The sequence below is a fragment of the Thermobia domestica genome, chromosome 3 (assembly GCF_964235325.1).
Source record: "Thermobia domestica chromosome 3, izTheDome1.hap1.1, whole genome shotgun sequence".
Taxonomy (NCBI): domain Eukaryota; kingdom Metazoa; phylum Arthropoda; class Insecta; order Zygentoma; family Lepismatidae; genus Thermobia; species Thermobia domestica.
Genome location: NC_137456.1, coordinates 19,242,582 through 19,268,076, shown reverse-complemented (window position 1 = coordinate 19,268,076; position 25,495 = coordinate 19,242,582). Strand labels below are relative to the sequence as shown.

Here is a 25,495-nt window from a genome sequence, read left to right as displayed (position 1 = left end):
GAAAACAACAATCATTTTAAATATTTTCCACAAATACGCAATTTTCAGCAGTGTTGCTAACTTTATCAATGTTTATCATATCTGCGGAATGGTTTGAGATATCGAAGAACAATGTGCAAGAAAATAATTTACACATCTATTACAAACCATACAAGTAACTAAATATGATAGGCTACTTATAAAAGCAATTTTTCGAAATAGAGCCTTTTAAAGAATTAAAATTTTCAAGCCCTAGTAACTTCGTTCCTATGCATTCGAAACAAGTCATGCCATGACCATGATATCCAACACTAAAGTACTTTCGATGTGCATTATTCTCTGCATCTCTGTTGTAATGTGTGTGCGTTAGAGGCTTCCAAACTTCGGATGTTTATGGTACTGTAACATCCTTAGTTTGCAACACTGAATAATGAAAGTTGTATTTTAAGTTTTGGTTTGACATGTTAACTTGAAATATGTAATAACCTGACGTAGTGCCATTTGAAACAATACAACTTTATATTGGGTTGACAACACTGTTTGATCTATCTGTTTACTACATACAAATATGTCCCCCTCCGTATAGTTGTTTCATGCAAAATTTCGTTTTTCTCTCTCTTTTAGTTTGTCCGTTATAGCGGATTATCAAGATAAATTGTCCACCTTATATATATAAGGATATTTGCCCGCAGCAGGAGAATAACCAATTTGCTGCAGTAGTGTCCAGTGTACCATGCGTGTACTGTTTACCCGCGGACATTAGGTCTCTCGACACTTCTGTGCATGACAGAAGTAGAACAGTCCACTACAAAAAATAGGTATGTGTAGGTACAGGCAACAAGTGTTCGTTTTCTCCTCTGAGAGCGACTCTGGGGGCGAGAGAAAGAAGGCTGGAAGTTTAAACATAGTTGCCAAGCTACATAAATTGGATCCAGATCAGCAGTACTTTATAGTCAGGCGATGATGTCACGCAGTGAATAGAGCGCGCGCATTTTAAATGCAACCTGCTTTGTGTTTTTACGGGCTTCCATATTCGGTTGATTGCGCAAAAGACTCGCGCGAGGACATAATCTATTGTCTTTCTCTACAGTAGACACACGTTTGTGCTTGTGCAGTTTACTGTTTTTTCTAGTTCTTTCTCTCACCTGTTTCGTGTTTATGCTTGCGCGTGTGTGTACGTGCGTTGTTTTGTGTATATTTTAATATGATAGAGCCAATACCGTCAACCAGTGCTGGCGTGAAGAAATACTTACATGGATTTTCTCGGGGTTCTCCCGTTTCCTTTCACTTTCTTCATCCCACCATTTCATTCATTTCTCATCATTAGTCTCCTTTAGCCTAGCCGGCATAACCGTGGGACATAAAATTTAAGATTTCATTTTTTTATTATTCATAAAATCTTATCAGCTATAGTTTTGATGCCGGGTTGGTAACACTGTTCAAACAAACCACCCTCGCCAATAACCAATGCCTTCCTTCCTCTTCTTCTTTTACACTTCTCTCCTTTCATTAATATAGACTCTCCTTGGCACTCTGCCAACTGGAGGTCTCTGCCGAATGGGCGAACAGTATGTGGTACGGCAATTTACTCGCGCTATGCTACTGATTGCAACCGAGATTTTTAATATTCTTTCCTACGGCATAAGTTTCCTTGCTTTCAGTTCAAGTATTGCACCCAAACTAATATTTCTATTGTCACACTATAAGTAGCAACGTTAGTTTTTCAGGGGGCGCGGTGGCTCAGTGGTAGAGCGTTCACCTCTGGTGCTTGGGGACCGGGTTCGATCCCAGCCCCCGCCAAGTGAACTTTGTGGTGGACAAACACCGTGCTCGTGGGTTTTCTCGGGGTTCTCCCGTTTCCTCCCACTTTCTTCATTCCACCATTTCACTCATCTCTCATAATCACCGTCTCCTTTAGCCTAGCCGGCATAACCGTGGGACGTAAAACTCAAAGATTTTTTAGTTTTTCAATTACTATTGGGGTAACTACCAGTGTAGCGCCAAAACTTCTGGTTTTCCGATTTGAAAAATTCCAACACTTTAGGTTGAAAATCTATAGGTTCCAGCAACTTTGCTCTTTTAAGTTTTTTTTCGTATCTCTATTCATAACGAACTTTCTCTAGGGCAAGAGACTTTTGTTACACCCTGTATATAAAAGATAGAATATGCCTGGTGGCTCCTTTAATTATGTGATTTTACTGACTTCTTTTCCAATCCTAGTAAAATATCCTTTGCTTTTTTCGAAATGAATTTGCTTTACACTTGTATTTGATTATAATGTATTAAAATTCATTTAAAACAAATTTTAATTTTCACGAAGTGAGGAACGTTGAAAAGATTTGAGGTTTATAAAAATCAGTAAAATAAAACCATTAAAATTGCGTCAAACCATTAAGTGGGTAGGAAAGGACAAGAATAATTCCCAATAGAAATCAATGGTCTAAACATCATTGATGGCGAGTGAATCAACATCGTTAAAATCAGTTACATTTAGAGAACGTCTCTTGGTAGAATAAGAAAACTATATTAAGAAAAATAGCTTGTACACCGTTCTTATCCTCTTCAATGACATTTCTCTTACAAAATCACCTATAGTTTGGGAAATCAAACTTGACTCATTGCTTTATGGAAGTCAATGCTTTGCAACAAATGCTCTTGCTATTTCTATATAAAGATACTATATCGATATCATTCGATATTACAATATTTTTCAATATTTTTATTTTCAAGATTTCGATATTATTTGGCATTTTAATATTCAATATTTTTCGATATGTTTTTGATATTTAGATATATATGCTGAGTAGCCTGAGCATTTTGACTACTTACTTAATATCTGGTGTTCCACCTTTTGGTCGCAGGACATCTTTAATATGGTTGGCATGAATGGAATAAAAACATGATTGGTGGCTGGATAACATCTGCACACACATACATTTAATTCTTATGATTTCCGGGAAGGGAGTCGATAAGCTCGGATTAGCAATTCAATGACATTTCAAAGGCGTTTAATTGGATTAATATCAGATGAGTTCGGGGGCCATTGCAGCAATCGAAAAGCATCACTGTGCTCATCAAGTCACTGCACCACAACGTTTACCTTGTGACAAGGAGCGTTGTCCTGCTCAGGGATGCCTTTGCCACTGGGCGTACATAATTGGCAATGATTTGCCTATAGCTAGAAGTCGTCATGGTGCTCTTACATGCACTACTGAGCCTACCACCGGTCTGTCGTTGTCCTACTCTGCAGGTCTCGAGTGGATATTCCCGCGGAAGATGACGAATGCAGACCCGGCCATCGGTACGAAGGCAGTATCGTCATTCATTGTAACGGTCCAACGACAGTCGACATCATTCCAATCTTTATCGATGAGCTAATATTGGTATAGTGTGGAATATTGGCAGAGGATGCGCAAATGTAACAGTGTATGGTAAATTGTGTGAGCAGACACACTCATGCTTTGTCCACTAATAAAGTCTGGTGTTAATTGTGCTAGAATTTTCACCCTAACCTGTTGTACCACCCTCGACAATCTACGACATCCCATTTCTATTGAGGTGTAACTGTTCCACTCCTTGTAGTTTAATGCTGGTTTCACCAATCTTTTCGACCTTTGGAAGGTACTAAAGATTCCGTGAACACTCGTGCTATGTTTCTGAGATACTCATTCTCAGCCGTCTGACTATCACAATCTGCCCAATTAAACTGTTATATTTCACCTTCCTTATCCATTCTACGCACAACCATCAAATTTACTGATCGAATAAGATCCCTGTCACTGCTTGGCGAGCTTTTCTGCTGTGTCTCATGTTTCCTACATCAACCCAACGTCTTCGTACAAAAAAGTAACGGGTAATCAAGTTTTCGATGGTCAGTGTATATATGTATAAAGTTTCGATATTTAACAATATCGATTTTCGATTTTAAAAATCTGGATATTACACAGTCCTAATAACTGATCATGTATTCCTTAGTTTGTTAATGAGATTGATGTCTACGAACTGTTACCCTTGGAACCTATTTCTTGCTGCTGTAAGTCTACTTTTCCATAATCTATAATACTAATTTTCATCCTTTTTTAAGTTTTTATCGAATAATTTTGCTGGAGCACATAATATTTCTCCTCCAACATGTTCAGTTTGACTGGTAAAACCCTTGGTAACTAGCCCCGTGTGTATATATTCCCTGATAAGACATGTGTGTCATCAGTTCATAACTAGTTCCAATTGAACCATTCTGCAAATTTAAGCCATATTTGGGTTACCTACATTTCAGTTTCGCAAAACGCTTTGAGCATACGATACAACCTGGCAATTGAGATATATTTCTTGTAATATATGTACTTTAAAAATTTCTTTGCAGATCAAAGCTGGAACAAAACTTCGGTATTGGATGAGGAAAATGTTTGGCAGAAAGAAGTTGTCTGAGAATGGGAACCTACAATGGCCGAGTGCAGACAGAATATCATTATGTATGTTTCCAGTGGCTTTTATAATTTGTGCAGTAGTCTATTGGTCAATGCACCTAGCAAGACGAGAACAGATAGCTCACTTTAATAGATGCTTGTGACGTGTCCCACGTGGAATGTGACCGGTGACCTGTTAGTCCCTCATGGAAGCAAAATTGATTAAAATTGGGTCAGATCGTTTGATCGTCAATAATCAGAGTTTGATCGCCACGGGTAGTGACGTAATAGGCATAATTTTATAGGGAAGCTATCAAATCAACCTTTTAACCCTCAAATTGAATCAAAATTGATCGGAATTAGGCCAAATCGTTTAATTGTCATTTTGTCTGTAACTTATATATGAACCAACAAGTAAGTGTTAGAATAGGGGAGGAAATGACAGAGGATAGTGCAATTGGAAGGGGAGTTCCACAGGGGTGCTGTCTCTGGTCTACAATATTTAATATCTATCTAGTAGAGATAGTGGAAAAGAATCTACAAAATGAAGACTGTATCTCAGTAGGAGATAGAATGATTAGGTATATACGGTTTACAGATGATATGGTGCTTGTTGCAGAATCTAAAGAGAAAATCAATAAGATGTTAGAAGACTTGAGGAAAGGCTGTGAAAAATATGGAATGAAAATAAATGTTAGAAAGACAAAAGCCATGGTGATTGGAACGAAGCGGTTGGTGTCAAATATACAAGTAGGAGGGGAGGAAATAGAACAGTGACTAGTTTTCGATACCTAGATAGTATTATTAGTAATGATATGCAGTGTGGACGTGAAATAAAAGAAGGATAAAAATGGCGAAAGAAACCTTTAGAAACAAGAAAATGCTATTTTTTAGGACCTTGAATAAAGAGTTGAGAAAAAGACTTACAAAATTCTTCGTGTTGAGTACTGTACTGTGCCGTGATGTGCCATCAGTTTGTAGCTCAGAACAATCTCTAAATACTCATAAAATGAATGTGACAATTGGGGATGAAATTGATGCCCAACACGGTACTTAACTGTAAAAATTTATGGTTGAATTTAAATAAAATTCAAATGTTTCAATTTTACAAGAATGACTAGTTGAGTAAAAGGTGAGAGAGAGAGAGAGAGAGAGAGAGAGAGAGAGAGAGAGAGAGAGAGAGAGAAAGTTTTAAGTTAAAAAACAAAGGATGAGCACTAACCTGACAATTCCAACGAGGCTGGTGTCATCCTGGTCATCTGGGTTGATGAATGGGTTTCGTTAGAAGAATCTGGATGCTCTAGAGTCAGCCAACAATTGGATTTCAATCCTGTTGAGCTGCTAGGGGCGTCGAGTTCTCTTGTCACGGTGTGTCTTTGACGATGTTCTCCTTCGTCTCCATTTCACTAGTCAGGTATCTAACTTAAGTGAATCTGTGGCGATGAACCTACAGAATGGTATTTCCAAGACATGGAGTTGGTCGTTCTCCAATGGTGCGTTGTGCTTCTTACGACGATCCTGCATCTATCCAAACCTTGTGACAAATACCCCGTGTGGACGTGTCCTCCGTGGTTTTGTTTTATAGACAAACGATGAGTTTTACATTCAATCAACTAGGAAGCATCAGGCTAGGCGGAAGAGGATGCAGAAAAGCAGGAAGGAAATTAGTTGTGTTTATTAGCAATTTCAGTAATAACCATAGAGCAATACATGCTTATCCAAGCCGTCTACAAATGTACATCATAAATAAAAGTTTTGTTTCGTTCAAATTTAAGAGTTCATAATTCTGTTGAGATTTAGTTGGGGATAACGTAATTGATAAAATAATAAAACTGAATTTAGAAAATTGAATCAAGAGTTCACACAATTATCTCATAGTCACTTCACAGTTACTTCACACCCCCTCCTCGTAACTAGAAATACACGAAAATTTTAATTTTCCGTAGTAGAAAAAAAAATAATTTAATTGAAGAAATTTTTTAAAAAAATGTTAGTTAAAGATAACGAGTTCTTGATAAAATATGCTGTTTGTTTTGAATGAGACTTCCATCAGGCACGTAGCCAGGATTTCGTGAAGGGCGGGGGTCCGTGACATGAAATATTTTACTGGAACATATATTAGTTCGTTTAGCCAGGTTTTCGTAACGGGGGGGGGGGGGCATGTAATTCTGAAGTCCCAGGAGCTCGATCAATCTAAACTACTTTACTATCAACATATATTGGCTTGTTAGGACAATAAAATGAGGATATGTTGGTAAGTATTTTAATAACAAACTAGGAAGAAATCTCGAGTAAAATAATAAAAAAAAACGTACCGTAGATGCGGGCTACTTGGATCCAATTTTGCAACAAATTCGTTCTTTCGGCCTATTTTCATCCACGAAAACTCGAAAGTTATTGTCATAACCCAAATTAAGTGGAACTACAGGCTTTATTGCATATATTGTGGACAGTTTTAGTTACATATATTGAAAACAAAGCACAGGCGATTATTGTAAAAAATGGGTCCAAGTAAGACTCGCGTTCGGGCTACTTGAACCCACCGCCATATTTTCCTACAGAAAACCATTGAAATCTGCTCTGAGACTAAGTAGGACGTAGGTGTTCCAAGAACAACACTTTTTATTTACTGCAAACCACAAAGAGAACATGTTAAGAGGTACTAACAAATATAATGACTTGATTACGTTTTCTTCTACAGCTGCACGAGCCCTACCAATATTAGCAGCGAATCTAGTCGTTGACTGGAGGTGCATTTTCTAAAATAGCTTCACTCAATCTCGACTGGGAAGATTGATTGTCTTAGAAAGCAATGACAGTTTTCCCATGCATGGCAAAATAGGACTTCACAATAAATCTGAAATCAAGTTAATTAACGAGGAATCCGAAATCACAAACTTTATCAAGACGACTAGCGAAGGCTAATTCTTCTTCTTCTGTGAACACTTTCAGATGGCCCGTATTCTGCCTTGACCTATTCTTTAATCTTCTTTCTATGGTGGAACGACTTATCTTGAAGTGAGCTTCTGTTTCTTTTCGCGACATTTTCCCCGACTGAATTGCTGGTAAACATTCTTCAAGCTGTTATGAAAAATCAGCATATTTTCGACCTGCAGGCAATCTTTTATATTGATGTACCATTTTGTATTTGTAACAATAAATAGTCCTTACTTGTGTGATACGTGACAACAGACCTTTATTTTTCATTAATAAAGATAACAAAGGATGGGGTGGAATAAAGATAACAAAAGATGAGGGACAAAATATCCATGTTTTCCAGGTCATATGTACCAAATTTCACAAAATTAAATCCCCACGTTAAGCGGGTTTGCATATCCAGGCTCCTAACTATGAAAACATTCACGCTCAGTCCAACCTCAATCATTTCACGAATTCAACCTGTTTTACGTATGTTATTAGGACATAATATCGATTGTGATTTATTCTAAAAACACTTTTATACATTGCAAGAGCTGTAACGTCCAAATATTTACTAAGAACTCATAGTCGTATCGGAATAAACAAAAGCGAGTATGGAACAGTAAACTGCTTTCACAAGAGGCAAAAGAACATATGCAAAGACATACAAAACGATCGAGTGGTTGGGGTCGATACACTATCAATCACATGTTTGTGTGTTCAAACCCGGTAGCAAGTTGTTTCTTTTTTAAGTGTCTTCCTATTTTCATCCGGAGGCTGAAAATATTTCTTTGAGTAACTCATTGAAAACTTCTTTTGTTTCAAATTCGATTAGAACGGAACATTGTATGAATTGCGAATCTTAAATCCATAGCTAAAAAAAAAAAAAAAAAAAAAAAAAAAAAAAAAAAAGTGAAGTATACTCACTACTCCATTATCCTCTGATTTGTAACGAAAAACTATTTATAAACAGTGGTGACTTCAGAAAATTATCCTCGGGGTGAATTTCAATATGCGGGTGGAAGGCAAACATTGGTAGTCCACATTGAGCACGATCGAATATATGGTCCTGAAGGCGGAAATTTCTTAGCTCGAAAGGGGTCTCAAATTCTCCGTCAAATCACGTCCTGAAAGTATCATTGCTTAAAAGCTTTTCGTAGCAAATATAATATTACAATTGTTTCTCGTTTTACATTTAGAATTGGTAAAATCATAACTTACAGAGGATTATAATAAAAGCATAAAAATTACAATGCCAATCATGTATAAATTATCCTGTAAATTACCAACTTTGGGTCAGATTAAAACTCAAATACAGTATTTGTTTTCGGATTGCACTTAGAAGTAAGTCCTCTTTATATAATCCTGATTGGAAAGCCATGTATAACTCTAATTAATTAATCAATATTTATACAAATATTTTTTTATTTCACTATTTTTACTATTCAATATTATATACACTTCATTTCCAAAATCAAAATCTCGAAAATGTATATTGTACGAGTGCAGATTCGGAAATAAATGATTATTTATCATATATATTGGTCTCTATTCGAAATTCTATTTAATCGAATCCGACAAGAACACAGACAGAAACATTGAGAACAGGTGAAAAAAAAAAGAGAGAAAAAGGTGTTGTACCCGGCGGAGACTCGAACTTAGTTCGAACGGTGCTTTATAAGCCGAATGCCTTAGACCACTCGGCTATGGTAACAACTAGTGATTAAATCAAAGGCTTCAAGTAGTAGTTCCTATTACAGAATAACGTTTTCTATTGCCTAAAATTTAAACCTAATTTACTTTGATATAATATATCTATTAATTTGTTTCATGAACACGTTTTCGTTACTTTGACGAATAATGTATGGTGTTGATATAGATTCTATTACACGTTGTTTCGTAAACATTATAGAAAGTATCAGGGTTATTTATGATCTTTCATGGAAATTGACTGGCGCATGCGCAGTACACAGACAGTTCAATTGGAAGGCGAGGAAAGAAACGCTAACACACTGTTAGAATGTCTCATCGCTGTGAAGTATAAAGAACAGCTAAAATGAATTTTACTCTTGTCATTGCGTAAAGAATCACCAGGTTAATGTTTGTCCAAGTTCTCACTGATCAACTGGACTCATGAAAAATAATTAATATTGTCATTACTGCACAATATGAAGAATAAAGAACGTAAATTACACCACATTGTTCTCGAATTCGAACCTAGCTAAGGAAGGACAATAAACAAAATGTGATTTATTCATTCGAATTGAGATAATTCAATGAAACTAGAAATTACACAATCAAAAGGAAAAACATCGTTAAAAAGGCAATAATACTTTTATCCGAGATGTAATATAAAGTTATTAATTAACTGAAATGAAAGTAATATTGGGCATGATATAGAGTAAAAAAAAAAGTGAATGTATTCTTAGAAACGTTCAAAGTAAATTCACAAATACTTTTTGAAGATATAGTACTCTTCCTTAACGTTTTAACGAACTAATAAGTAAACAAGCAAAGGAAAAGAATGAAGAACGAAAGTATTGCTCTTGAAAAAATATAATAAATAAATGAAACTTAAATAAATGTTTACACAAAAAATAACACACTAGTACTTCGTGTAATCACCTCCAGAGCCAATAACTTCTTGAAGTCTGGAGGGGATACTAGATACAAGTCTCGAGCAATACGACGGTGTGTTACGAAAATGTTGCCACAGTTCCATAACATGATTTTGAAGAAACGTTTGGTCTCTGTCTTCACGTCTCTCTTCCCATTCTTGCACCATGTAGGCCCACAGATGTTCAATTGGGTTCAAATCTGGGGATAGAGGGGGACACTCAATACAAATTAACTCTGGATGTTTACTTAGCCACTCTCGTGTTTGCCGGGAAGTGTGAACAGCACTGTTGTAATGCATAAATATATATTCTTCCTGTTCAGGGAAGTTTCTTTCTAAGGACGGTAACAACGTATTTTCGAGGATATTAATGTAAACACTGCTGTTCATTCTCTCAGGCACCGCAGCCAAATCTCCAGGACCAGCAGCCGTCATGTATCCCCAAAAGTGTGCTGATATTCGTCCTGAACAAGAAATTCTGATAATATTTTGTTCAGCATACCTGATTCCGCGCGGTCTATACAATATAACTCTGCCTTGTTGGTTAGACTTGACAACCTTCTCGTCGGTCCAGATGACTAAGTCCCAATATGACTGAGGTTGGGTTATGTTATTCTGTGCCCATTCCATTCGTCTGGCCTTGTGAGTTTCAGTCAGGAGAGTCTTCCTAGCGGGTCTTGAACAGTGTAGACCAGCCCCCAATAATCTTCTTCTTATTGTTTCGTGAGAACAATTATATTCTCTGGCTTTGTCCAAGAGGATTGACGTGTGGCGTAGAGATCTGTTGATTACTTCTGTAACTAAAGCTTGATCTTGAGCTGCAGTTGTCACTTTTGGCCTTCCACTTCTTGACCGAGACTTGAACCATTCACCACCTTCTTCATGTCGCTGAACCCATTTCTTGACCGTTTTCTTGTCACATCCCAGATCTCTAGCAATCTGAGGCACAGTTTGTCCCATTTTTGCTCGGCCTATGATTTCTCCTCTCAGAGCAACAGACAGTTCTCCACAACCTTTAGAGCGAGGCATTTTCAGAACCTGTTAGAAATTTGCGTTCTGGCGTGTATGACAAATGTCGGTAAAGTGCATCTTTCTGTTTCTACTGCGCATGCGCCGGTCAGTTTCCATGAAGGATCATAAATAATCCTGACAATTGTTGTAATATTTATGAACGAATACGTAATAGAACCTATATTAACAACATCATTCGTCAAAGTAAAGAATACCGTAAACATAAAACACTTTCAACAGACTATTACATAAGGCCAAAATAGGCTTAAACTTCAGAGAATACAAAATAAATTTCATACTGTAACAAAAGATTGAACACGAAACACGCTTACTGTATTTTCAACTTGTGACATTAGCCGAGTGGACTAAGGCATTCGGCTAGAGATTCTGAGGCACCATTCAAGAGTAGTTCGAATCCCACCCCAGTACAATTTGGTTTTACCTCTTCTTGACGTTTCTGTTTGTGATCCTGCCGGATTCTATTAATTATAATTTCGTAATACGCTAAAATATACGTAATATTTGAAATTCTTAACCTCCCATTCTTACATTTTTCAAGCTCAGTTGAGAAGAAAGAGGGAAAATGAAAGTACAAACATTTACAATAATTACTTAGCATTTACTGTCATTGTAATTGTGGATATTTTATTTATGAAAATGTATAATGAACTAAAAATATATTTAGTAGGTCACATGTCTCCATTTTTCGATTCTAACTTGAAAGTTACAGTTTAGGCGGTGACATATCAAAGACCCAGGGGGTTGTAACCCCTCTCATGGAAACTTCTGTATTCTATTGAAATAAAAAGTGTTCCAGTTTATAATCTTGGAAAAGCAACAATCACTGTGTGTGGAGGACGATTTATTTATACTACGATTTATCACTTCCAAATGTGTCGAAGATGTGACTGTATATTGTGCATAATCATCCAAGAAATATAACACAACGAAGGGACTTCGTAAACCCTTCACGCCACCCCAGGAGGAGGAAGTGCGTCCCGCCGTCCCTCGGTTGGGAACTACTGCTTGTGAGGGAAACATTCTAACAATGTGTTAGCGTTTCCTTCCTCGCCTTCCAATTGAACTGTCTGTGTACTGCGCATGCGCCAGTCAATTTCCATGAAAGATCATAAATAACCCTGATACTTTCTATAATGTTTACGAAAGAACGTGTAATAGAATCTATATCAACAACATACATCATTCATCAAAGTAATGAAAACGTGTTCATGAAACAAATTAATAGATATATTATATCAAAGTAAATTAGGTTTAAATTTTAGGCAATAGAAAACGTTATTCTGTAATAAGAACTACTACTCGAAGCCTTTGCTACAAACACTAGTTGTTACCATAGCCGAGTGGTCTAAGGCGTTCGGCTTATAAAGCACCATTTGAACCAACTTCGAGTCTCGGATACAGCACCTTTTTCTCTCTTTTTTTTCACCTGTTCTCAATGTTTCTGTCTGTGTTCTTGTCGAATTCGATTAAATAGAATTTCGAATAGAGACCAATATATATGATAAATAATCATTTATTTCCGAATCTGCACTCGTACAATATACATTCGAGATTTTGATTTTGATTTTGGAAATGAAGTGTATATAATATTGAATAGTAAAAATAGTGAAATAAAAAATATTTGTATAAATATTGATTAATTAATTAGAGTTATACATGGCTTTCCAATCAGGATTATATAGAGAGGACTTACTTCTAAGTGCAATCCGAAAACAAATACTGTATTTGAGTTTTAATCTGACCCAAAGTTGGTAACTTACAGGATAATTTATACATGATTGGTATTGTAATTTTTATGCTTTTATTATAATCCTCTGTAAGTTATGATTTTACCAATTCTAAATGTAGAACGAGAAACAAGTGTAATATTATATTTGCTACGAAAAGCTTTTAAGCAATGATACTTTCAGGACGTGATTTGACGGAGAATTTGAGACCCCTTTCGAGCTAAGAAATTTCCGCCTTCAGGACCATATATTCGATCGTGCTCAATGTGGACTACCAATGTTTGCCTTCCACCCGCATATTGAAATTCACCCCGAGGATAATTTTCTGAAGTCACCACTGTTTATAAATAGTTTTTCGTTACAAATCAGAGGATAATGGAGTAGTGAGTATACTTCACTTTTTTTTTTTTTTTTTAGCTATGGATTTAAGATTCGCAATTCATATAATGTTCCGTTCTAATCGAATTTGAAACAAAAGAAGTTTTCAATGAGTTACTCAAAGAAATATTTTCAGCCTCCGGATGAAAATAGGAAGACACTTAAAAAAGAAACAACTTGCTACCGGGTTTGAACACACAAACATGTGATTGATAGTGTATCGACCCCAACCACTCGATCGTTTTGTATGTCTTTGCATATGTTCTTTTGCCTCTTGTGAAAGCAGTTTACTGTTCCATACTCGCTTTTGTTTATTCCGATACGACTATGAGTTCTTAGTAAATATTTGGACGTTACAGCTCTTGCAATGTATAAAAGTGTTTTTAGAATAAATCACAATCGATATTATGTCCTAATAACATACGTAAAACAGGTTGAATTCGTGAAATGATTGAGGTTGGACTGAGCGTAAATGTTTTCATAGTTAGGAGCCTGGATATGCAAACCCGCTTAACGTGGGGATTTAATTTTGTGAAATTTGGTACACACTTCATATACTGTTTAATCTAATTACGCACACATCTTATTGTATATGAGAAAGTTTACCATGTCAGTTTCATTAACCTATATGTAGCTACTTATGTGTTTACTTAGCATTGGTTCCACGTCCTTGCAAGTAGTGTCCACACATAAAAGTTTGGCGCTCAATAAATACACTCTTTTCGTCAATGACCTTTCTCACCAATGCTGCTCAATCGTAGCCTACCACAGAACTAGTTTCAATGTGTGTACGCCTGCATTATGATCCCATCTAACGAATCTAATTCTGAACTCATTCATTATTGCATTGCATATGGGACTTAAACGAGTTTTTGGTATGGGTCCAAGTAGCCCCTTAAGGGTCCAAGTAGCCCTCAATTACGGTATTGAAAAAGATTATGCAATATTTACCGTCCTTCCTCTGTTTATTCAAATATAACAATTTTCGTTAGTGTCTGATGAAGACAACGTTAAGTTGTCGAAACCGTTACACTGTAATTTAGTTTTTAATAAACGAGTGTATATACTCTGGTCAGAAGTGTTTATTATTTCTTTAGTGAGTTCCAGAGTCGTGATGGATAGAGTAACAATTTTCCTTTCGTTATGACCTCAACTATTATAAAAAGAACATACTCAATAATGTTACAACGATAACGTTGTATACGTTGTATATAGTATTAGCAATCTGTACCAGATTATTAAAAGGATCAGAGGCGAATTATTTGAGCAGTAATATATAAAGAAAAGAAAGACACATAGAGATATCGAGAGATTATTTTGTAATCGTTAACTAAAAAGAGAGTTGTTGCTATGGCAACGTAGTAAATAGGTGTGTAGGTATGTAGACATCTTGTTGAATATGCAGAAAGTTGATTATGTACGCTTCTCATGGTTGAGTATTAAAAATCAGCAAAGAAAATGATAAAAACGTTTGAATTATTTCGAAGATTACTAAAATTGGAATATAACGAACCAGACACCTTCTAATGTCTTGTAAATTATTTTACAATATCTGCGTTCCTTTCTCTGCCAGAGATGGAGTGGGTCAGTGGGTCAAGTTTCCTGAGTGGGTCAGTGGGTCGTGGGTCAACAGCATGTGACCCACTGTGACCAACCACCCACCGTGACCCACTGCGACCCACCGACTCAGTATGATCTACCGACACTCTCTGCTCACTGCATTGTAGAGAGTATCTTCTGAAGACTGGTAAATTTGTCTCCGTTTTACTTTCAAGACCTTCACTTCCCTTTCTTTTCCACTTGTTTCTGTCTACTTACCTGAGGTGAGTATATCTAACCAAGTAAAAAAAGAACTTCGGGCACTTTTGGATATTGATATTTTTAATAGTAATAATAGCAATAGGACTTGCACTACAACTTGGCTTTCGAGACCTGTGGGTTTTTAGAGATAACTACTGGAGAAAAATACATTTTTGAATCACTGTAATATATAATTTATTATATAAAAAGTTGAATGTAACTATGTGTGCCTGATCATCACGGTCAAATTGCAAAGTCAAATGAAATTACTTTTGGTATATAGTTCGGCCTTAATCCAAATTGGGATGTTATATTGCTTTTATTATAATGCATAATATCCTAAGGAGGTAGTGAGGATCCGAATTTTTGTGGAAAAAAATGAGTATCTCGTAAGCCGTTAAACTTACGGAGCTGAAATTCAGTGTATTAACTCTATTGAAAATAAACAGAATGTGTCCTAGCATTTTTTTAAAATTCTCCTTTATGTGTGTGTGTGGGGGGGGGGCACTTTCTATATATGGAAAATTGGTAGTGAGTTGGTTTGTAAAAATTATCGAAAACGATCGATATTATTTAAGAAAAAAATCAGAAACAAAAAATACAGTGCTTGGCTTCATATATCCATTGCTTTCTGCTATAATAATTGCTGAAGCTTATGTTTATTATATGGAGCGCTCACAGCACAGGGTAATCAACCCATAAAGTTGTGAGAAAAATAGGCATAAAATTTGTACTGTAAGCTTAATTACACGGAAATATGAAGTTTGGATTGTACGCATAACTGTGTGGAAAATTTTACACTTTTTTCCCTTTACGTTGGTCTACTTACTTTGATTTAGAACTTTGAAATTTCATCCTTTTTCCACTGAAAAGTATTTATAATTCAACAAGGAAATAATTATACTATGATAATTTAATTGAAATTCCTCGTAATTTGGCACATGGCAAACAGCAGTGTGGTAATTGAAGTTGAAGAAGGAAGGAAATTTCCATTCACCTCTGAATACTTTCCAGAAACCTCGTTCCCTTTCGCTTTCTAGACGGGGGAGGGAACTTAGTAATTACAAAATTACAAAAATTAAATGTGTAATTACAAAAATTAAATTTATAAACAAATAAGAAATCATCAGTTTAATTGATAATTTATTCACAAGATTCCCTATCAAAGGCGTTGTAGATGAAGTTTCTGTTCTACATGGGTCGACATTGCCAACTGACATGGTCGATATGGAAAAGATGTTGTATGGTGATAGAGAGATGATACTTCTTGCTGAGTATTTCAAAACTGACTGAGTCTGAGAAAAATCGTTATCAGACTTAAGTCTAACAAGTAGATTGTCGATGAGAAGTTGCAGAAATCGGGTAGAAGTATTATCAATTTCCACGACAGAGTGCGAACGGGGATTTCTCCTTATGAATTTACAGATGACTGATATTAAAAATAGATTAAGTGCTCAAACATTGTCTAACTTGTTGCTCATTAATGTTAATGGCCCACCGCTAGACAAGCTCAAAGTAGACGAGCTAGTTATTTCTTGGCTGAAGGATGGACATCACTCCACTGCGGAGGATTTACCGCCAAAAAGTTACCAACAGGAATAAATAAATCCGATTTCAGATTTGTTTTAAGGTGGAAAATTACGAGTTACGGAAAATGTATACTTGTATTACTAATGGCTTATTTGTGTTATTCAACTTTGTACCTACTTTTTAGTAACTCTCTTCTTTGCTTTAGGTAAACTACTTTTGAATAAATATTCATAATAATTGCAATTATACATATTTGTAACTTAAATTTAACGTGGTGTTTTAGTGATTACACAAATTACAATTATGAGCATACTTTATGGAGATGCTTTCACATAGGGTACCCGAGCACCTTTATACCCTATGAACAACTGATTTTTCAAGTCTTTTGTGAGAAAAATACTGTGAACTGAGAAACCACAACCTTTTCCATATTGTACAGGGGTATTTTCCTGCGAATAGAAGTTTCTTGTGGAATGCGTTCAGAAATTAACACTTGCAAGAATACTCTCTTAGTACAAGCATATTTTAGGCACAGACTAATTTCCCCCCACTTCGAACTGTTTCAATTTCCTCACTGACAAACACTTTACCATTTTATATCGTAAAGGTCAGATCCACCGTTATTGTAACAAAGTGGTGCTTGAGCGATTGACTAGAAATTCAAACTCCGATTAGTGACAATTTCACAGTCTTGTTTCATTACAAGTGTAAACTCTTTAATCAGTTCAGAAGAGGCCGTGGATCGTGTTCAGAGTTGATGACGATGGATTTTGGGAGTCAGAGTAGGTCAAAGTGGATGAGATTGGTTCATGGTGGGTGGTGGGTCAGAGTGGGTGGTGGGTCACAGTGGTTATGGTGGGTGGTGGGTCCGAGTGGGTCGTGGGTCAGAGTGGGTCATTGTGGGTGGTGGGTTTTGTGGGTCGTGGGTCACGGTGGGTGGTGGGTCAGTGGGTCGTGGGTCAAGTTTTCATTGACCCACGCCAACTCTGTTCTCTGCTGAATCAAATGTTAACAGAACTTTCTTTTCACATTTTTTTTGTTTTTGTTTTTATTATTCCGTTAACTACTTTCTGTTCCAAATGACTAAAGGAGCAGTAGATAATTGTTTTTGAAATAACATGTTTGATACTAAAAAGATGCGATGATGAAAAGTTATGATAAAAATGTCCACGCTGTTACATAACGGCACTATGCTTTCAGAAGCTTGAAATCTCCCTGGCTAGTAGCAGAAATTCTGAGAATTCCGTAACATTTCTAGAAATTTAAAATTCCCTGACCCTTCCAGGATATCTCGCTCACATCGCCACCATGTATTGCAAGTAATACAAATCTCTTCATAAGAAAAGTAACCAAAAGCTTATTGTAGTTTATTTTTAACGCTGATCCTTCTTTTTCTCATTTCATTTTGTTTCATTCTTCCTTAATTTTTTCATTTCTGGTCTCGAAGGGTGGGGTCCGGACCCCCCGACCCCCTCCTTGGCTACGTGCCTGCTTCCATCACAATATGCTGAGTATACATTTCAAAGACAGTTGATATAGTGCTGTAGGTAACCTTGAACTTAAACTAATACATGTGATAACAGCGTTTCTGCGAAGATGGAAAGGAGAAAGAAAAGATAAACATTATTGTTTGCATAAGTATCGTTGTGAGTGACATGTGTTTTTAGTGTTATTAGAGCTCTTAAGGATGAGACGGAAAAGGTAGGAATAATAACAAAATTAAGTATTAGTATTAAATCCGGTATATATAAATATTTCTCTAATGCAGATAATAGCTTCAATATAGAACGTGACTAACACGCGTAAGAAAAGACGTTGTAATCAGGGTTGGCTGGTTTAAACCAAGGTGGTTTAAACCAGCTGTTTAAAAAAAATGGTTTAAATCAAAAAACGAAAAATGTTCGTAAAAGTGTAACTATTCGTAAAATCTTGATGAACACACATTTGTGGGTTATCATGTTTCACTCTCATATATTATTTGTACTATATTCAGACCTAAATTCCCCATTCGTTACTCAAAGAGATTATATTACAACTTTTTAATGTAACTTTATGTATGTTTCTTTTGTGATATTTTTTATAGTTTGTTACTATTGTTATGCAACAAAAGGAAAATTCTAAACATTGTTTCGTTTTAATAATGTTTACTATTGATAAAATACATCGAAATGCAGTACTTTTTTTGGAGGAAGGGGTCATAAAAATCCCACTGGAGGCAATTATTGAAATAACAATAATCTTTGGTAACTATTTATGCATAAATGAGTCAGAGTCAGAGTGGACTCAAATAATTCGTATCTTTATTCACTTTTCTTACTGATATGCAAAGTAAGTCGTTATATTTCTTTAACTTGGACTAATAAAAGTCGTAGTGAAATAACTTGGACTAAATTAGTTCTTCTGTGCTCTGTAGTACTTTGAAATTGTCCATATGTAATTCTGTATAATGGTTCCACTTGTGCAATTGTTTATCTTTTTCTTCTTCTGTCCTAATGACTCTTGACGATTATATAACAAATATGTAAAGATCAGTCAACGTATTTTTATCAGGAGTCCTTCGTGAGTGAGTCGGCAGACGTATCACATTTGTGGCCAATTAGTCCCGGTTTTGAGTTCAAATGGAGGACAATTTCTCTTAGAGGTAAGCCGAGAAGCGGTTTGGATTCCGCTTTAAGCTTATGTGACCCCTTCCAGCATAACCCGGTTGTTGCATACTAAGCGGTTGCGGACTTTTACCGACTAATTCGAGTAATATCCAGGCTCACATGAGAAATAAATGTGATTGCAGTTTCTGGGGAAACTTAACTTTTGTTTAAAACTGCATGATTATCTTGCACACGTATAACTCACACAGACAAACCATCATTGTTTTCCAAACCGAAATTTCTAGTTGATAAGGCCAAACCAAATTTTCGTCGAATCCAGACAGTTGCACTAAATGATCATAACTATAATTACTTACTTGATTTGTTGTTTGCACCGATTCTAAGCAGAATCGAACTGGTGCTTAAAAAACACGAAACCTTACTGCATCATGGTTGCCACCAATCAGCTTCCCCACGAGTTTTGCTTGGGTACTCTGCTAACTGTCCATTGAGCTTTTCAAAAATCAAATTTTCAACACTTCCTCCGATTTAGTCAGTCACTAATCACACAATTTCCGCTAACTTAAATTGACTTTAGTGATGATTTCCAAAGTTTTCACAATTTATGGACGAGGGACTGAAACGCCTGTCCGATCTTCAATTCAGCTTTTTTGTAGAAAGACAAAGAAAGACAAGGAGAAGAGCTCTAATTGGCTCTCTGATGACGCAACAAAAGGATAGCATCTTAAATCTCGACACATCAAAAGAGACCGAACCAATGATGATATCTGGAATGAGCCTCAAACGAAGCTGAGATTTCTCTGCTCCAATGAAAAATAATTACTACCTAAACAAAGGGCTGTGCCAAAAGACATCATGGCTGAATTTTTCAATGATAAATTTTGAAGAAATTACAGAATTGAAATTTTGTGTTTCCTTGCGAAGATTTCCTACGTTAAAATTTCCTTGAAAATAATACAAAACCTATGAGAACTTACAGAATATACACTTTTGAACTCACATAACATGATAATAATGACAAAATATAAAATATTACTAAAATATCAGGTTATATGTATTTTTATAGACATTACTTAACTACGATATTATTTTGACCGAATATTACAATTAAAACTACACCTTAAATATAATAATTGATATAAAATAATTCTCGATTATATTTTCAACGCTAAACATGAACTATATATATATATATATATATATATATATATATATATATATATATATATATATATATATATATATATAGGAAGTTCCAAAATTTTACGAACTATGATACATTATACTTGAGTATAATGTAACAAGCATGCTACTCTCAGATTATTTGGCAATTACTGTGACCGTCTGCCCGGCCACAAAACTATGTTTTTATGTTTTTGGACGACCAGTGTATTTCTTTTTAACTTTTATTCATGCAACGAAATTATTATTTTACCCAACTAAAAGCTATTTCTCTTTTGGTGAGAATTTCAACTCGTTCTGTGTATGCAGGTGTTCTTCAGTCGTTCTTATCGCTTCTCACGATAAAACAAAGAAGTTGTTGTTTTTCAATGCAACACTCGTCGTCTCAACAGAGTATTTCGTCGTAGCAAACTTATTTTTTCTTTCTGTAAAATAGTTTCCAACTTATAGTCTTCGTCACCATGACTGTTTTGCATATACGTTTTTTTTAATTACATTTATTAACATTGGGAATATTTTTGGATACGAAGTTGATATTATGTATGAATGATATTGTATTTATCGTGTTCTCATGCTCTCGTATTACGTCATCCGTCCTGCCGTGAGAACAAACGTTCCTATCCTGCAGGAGTCGTAGGTGGAATGACTCATACACACAATTACCATCGTTCGCTTCTTTCCACTGAACAATTTTACCTATAACACCAGTGCATAAAAATCTATAACCATGGGAAGAATTTATTAGTTAAGACTGCTACACTTTTTCAACTATTATTTCCGAGCTTCTTTCCCACGGGATCAAATCAAATGTTGCCAGTATTCTTTATTATAAAATCAACCCATTGGCATTGTCTATGAATGCGGAAAACATTAACATTTTCTTTATTATTTTACATGGTGCATTGCCAACCCTAAGTATCGAAACGGGTTATTCCCAAGTGTGAGCAGAAGCGAGGAGTTAGCAAGGAGAATCCGTTGTAGCAAGAGTGTGGAAAAGTTTGCTGGAGGAATAGGCAGTGCAAGACATCGTAAAGAAGGATAGTATGAAGAATTTTTTTTAGTGCTACATTAACATATACAGGATGTGAAGCAAGATAACAAATACCTTCTGGAGATGTAACGTCTTTTAGGAATCAAGATACCTCAATCAGCAGTATTCCCCCCTTTTCCCCTCGTCATTATCGCATAGTGAAAATCTTAGCATAATACGTAGAGTGAATATATAGTGCTAGTGATATTCAAACAAGGGCTATGTTTCTAGTGTTCATATAGAGTGTGTGCATATTTACATTTACAATGCAGTGTTAAAAGTTTATTCTTCATTTTGCTTATTCGATTGCCGTAGAGCAATTTCTTCTGTTTGAGCATTTAGCTCTGCCAAGTGAGAATTTTGTGTGTTGTTAATATATATATATTTTTTGTTCCGTACCCACATATATCTATACTCAATAAATAGGAATTTACCTAAGTAAATATCACCGTCTTCATTCATGTGCGTGTGAATTCCTGCGAGCAGACGGCTTGCCAGTTACGTGTATGTATGCGTGCGCATACGCAAAAGTAAGTATAACACAACCTGAGTCTCAAAAGCATCAACGTGGCTCATGTCAAATCACTGTTCACATTTCAACATTATCAATCTGCGCCAAACAGAATATGAGCCTGGACCAGGATTGTTATCAGCTGTTTTCTTAGGGAGTTCTTCGTGAGCCAGCACCCAAGGGAAACGGTAGGTAGCAATTTTAATGACGCACGAACTAGCGACACGAGCCAAGACCGTCAGTGATTTGTGCATGGAGACAGTAGTTACATATGAATAAGTATTAATAATATTGAAACAGGAAATTTTACTAATCATATTTTCTTTTTACAGGTTGTCCCAATACAAATAATAATAGTAAAATTTAGTATTTTCGTACTCATATTGTGTTCCGTAGCGTATGTATTTTATTTGAATTTCATTTACATTTATTATTTGCGATTAGTAATTGTATTTTCATTATGGCTCACCAACAGGTTGACATTCTTAAGATACTTGAACAAATGCGAGCTGAAAATAGAGAACATTTTAAGAAAAAGGCACAGAATGAGAATAGGGAAAACCTCGCTAAGTTACAGGTACAAATAGAATCAGTTGAAATTAAATGCGATGAGGGAACTACCAAAATAGCTGATAGAATACAAGCGTTAGAGAACAAAGTAGATCAAAATATTGAAAGAGTTCAGAGGGGAATCGAACATAATACAACAGCTATTCAGCAAAACAGAGATAGCATAGAATTTATAGTCCGCGATGTACATTCAATGGGAATGAAAGTAACCAAAAACACAAATCATTTAATGGGTATGTCCGAAAGATTAGAATTAACACAAGGACAGGTAGAGGCTAATCACACCATTTGTAACGCTAATAAAGAACGTTGTCTCGTAGCGCACAGAGAAACTGAGAGTCACTTAGACGAAATACACGACGAAGTCGTAGATTTAAAAGAACAGGTTCGAAAGAACGAAGGGTCACTTCAGATGTGTTACCAAGAGATTAGACAGTTAGATTATCACGTCAAAGTTAAAAATGAACAGACTTTCGAGAACAACGCTGAAATTAAAACAGCACAGTGTGAAATAGGAGCAATTAGGCACGATTTGGCGTTAGTATACCAAAAAGTAGAAAGAATCGAAAACAAATCACGGGAATCGGAACCTAATATTGATAGCGACATTCATGTTAGAACTGGATACCAACCTAACAGTGATTCAGCTTACACCAAACATAGTGAAGTTAGTAGCAGTGACGAAACTCACGTTAGGCTCATTACTAATAGAAATTTTAGACGTAATAATCGTGAAACTAGACATAGGGAAGTAGAAACAAGTCAATTAAAAGACCATCTTACACCGAAAATTATTGCGTATTTACCTAAGTTTAAAGGTGATCCTGCTACTGAATCAGTACATACATATTTGCGCAAGTTAGCATTAGCCGCGGAAGTTGCAAAATTGTCAGAAAAAGCCTTAGTACAAGCCATACCTCATGTATTGGAGGGTGTAGCCTTAAGCTGGTACTACACACGTAATGAGGAATTTAAAACTTTAGAGGAAGTTAAAAAAGCGCTAGTCGAATCTTTCGCTGGAGACGCGACGATACAGCACAGGCTGTCAGCTTGTAAAGCAACTAGATTCAATTCTAAGACTCATGATTCAGTACATGCTTTTTCTTTAGACCAGTTTATTAAACTTAGAGAATTGACACCGCAATTACCCGAGAATTTGATATTAACAGATATCATACATATGTTACCTCAGAGATTTCGTACGGAACTTTATTTACATTCTTGCACTAATATTAGGGAATTTTTGGCGTCTATTCAGAAATTAGAAACATTGTATTTCCAACAAACTAGAGAGGAAAAACATTCACAGGGTAACAATTCTAACAGTAGACAGAATCAAACTTCTCAGAATTATCAGAGATCTTTCGGTTATGGTAATCAAAATAGGTAATCAAAATTGGAACAGGGGACATGCAAATGATCGTGACAACAACGATCGACGACCACGTTCTCGTAATCAGAACACTAACCACGAGCAAAATCAGAATCGTAACCACCACAATTACAATAAACGACCACAACCACGTAATGGTAATTCCAAAGATCGAAGAAATGACAACCGAAATAAGAAAGGTAGAGGTAATAAACCATTTTACGCTCGTGATAATGATAAGCAGAATAGGAATAACGAACATGATTATAAAAGGTCAAATCATCGTAACGAACGAGACTCTGACTTTCAGGGAAACTAGATTTAATGTTCAATTTTCGTTTTCAGGTTACTTAGGTATAATTTAGTGTATTTGTAGATTCTTAAACTTTATGTTAATACTTATTGATCCACAACAGGTGAATATATAGGTTTGCACTCCATGGACAGGATAAAACTTTCGAATCCGACGCCTGAAACCCGCAAAATTTGGTTAACTCTGGCACAAAGGCAACTCCCAGAACACATTTTGCGAGATTTAAATTTAGTAACATCTGACACTTCCAATAATCTTACTTCGCTTACTCCTAGTGGGAAATTTCATTTATCCAAACTCAATGAGGAAGCAGAAGAGAAAGGTGTGAATGGTAATCCGAAAGATGATTCTCAAGTAAAGCAAGTTCATACCAATAATTTAACATCTACCCGTTTGTTATCTTTATATTTAGGAGATCCTTTGTTGAAATATTATTTCAACACTTCTTACTGGCAACCTTCATTTGTCAAACTGATCGTTCCGAACTTGACTGGAGGACTTCTATTGAGAAGAGGCCTATTTTGAAAAAAAAAAAGGCCAGATTCAGCAGACTTTTTATTAAAGTTTTTTACTTTTAATATGATTAAGCGTGTTTGCGGAATATGGTACAAACGTGTCTAATATGGTACATTGATGTTCTATATCGAGATATGTCAAACAGTGTAGACTGTTTAGTCTTAAGATGTTTTACATTAAGATTTTACGTAGCTTTTTCCTTGTCATAGGAAACACAAGAAGATATGTGTTCAAGACGTACGGTCGTATCCTTCGGTTGCGGTATTCACCGTAACTGAACATTTCTTTTGGAATCTATCCAAACTATTTGGGTTTCTTAATAACATTTCTTTTTGCTTCTTTAGCATCTTGATACGACCGATTCTTCGGGAAGGAATTTTAGGGTACATTAATAAGGGATGATTAAATTTATTTTCCAAGCTACATTCTAGGTAGACATGGCGTGGTGAACCATGAAATACTTGGACACCCCAGTAATTAACCCATCATTCGGTAATTATTGGAAATTTTCTTCTTCCTTGATGCACACATTGAGATTTCGTTGTAACCTGTGTATTCGTATCCTGTATTTTAGACATATGTTTTTGTGTGTATTGAATATTAAAATTTAGTGATGTTTCATTGTATTACTTTTATAATGTATTTTATGCTTGATGAATATTTCAATATTTGTGAATTTACCATACGTATTGATGCTATTTTCATATTCCAACAGATTTCCACGAAGAATCTGAAGTATTTCTGAGTAACTGATATTTTGATTTTGTGAAATATTCGTGTACGATATTTTGTCTCATGTATTTTAAGACTATGTTAGCATGTATTGTGATATATTTCAAATATTTCTTTTATTGCATTTCAGTAATCGTAACTTTTGTCTATTTAGTGGAACAAGAACGCATACAATTTGAAGAACTAATTACTCATACCATGCCAACTAGTTTCCATTAATATTGTCGATGCCGAAATTTAAAATCTATCTAGGTGAAATAATATTCTCGTTAACC

The 25,495-nt window shown here is 35.7% G+C and overlaps 1 protein-coding gene across 1 annotated transcript in view; it reads left to right on the top strand.

Annotated features, from left to right (window-relative positions):
- The window catches only part of LOC145681695 (gamma-aminobutyric acid receptor subunit pi-like), a 95,195-nt gene extending 90,646 nt beyond the window's left edge, over positions 1-4,549 (top strand). Inside the window, exon 6 of the mRNA XM_081753314.1 lies at positions 4,343-4,549. Coding sequence (XP_081609440.1) covers positions 4,343-4,549 — 207 coding nt within the window. The remainder of the gene's footprint in view (positions 1-4,342) is intronic.
- Positions 4,550-25,495: the final 20,946 nt, after the last annotated feature.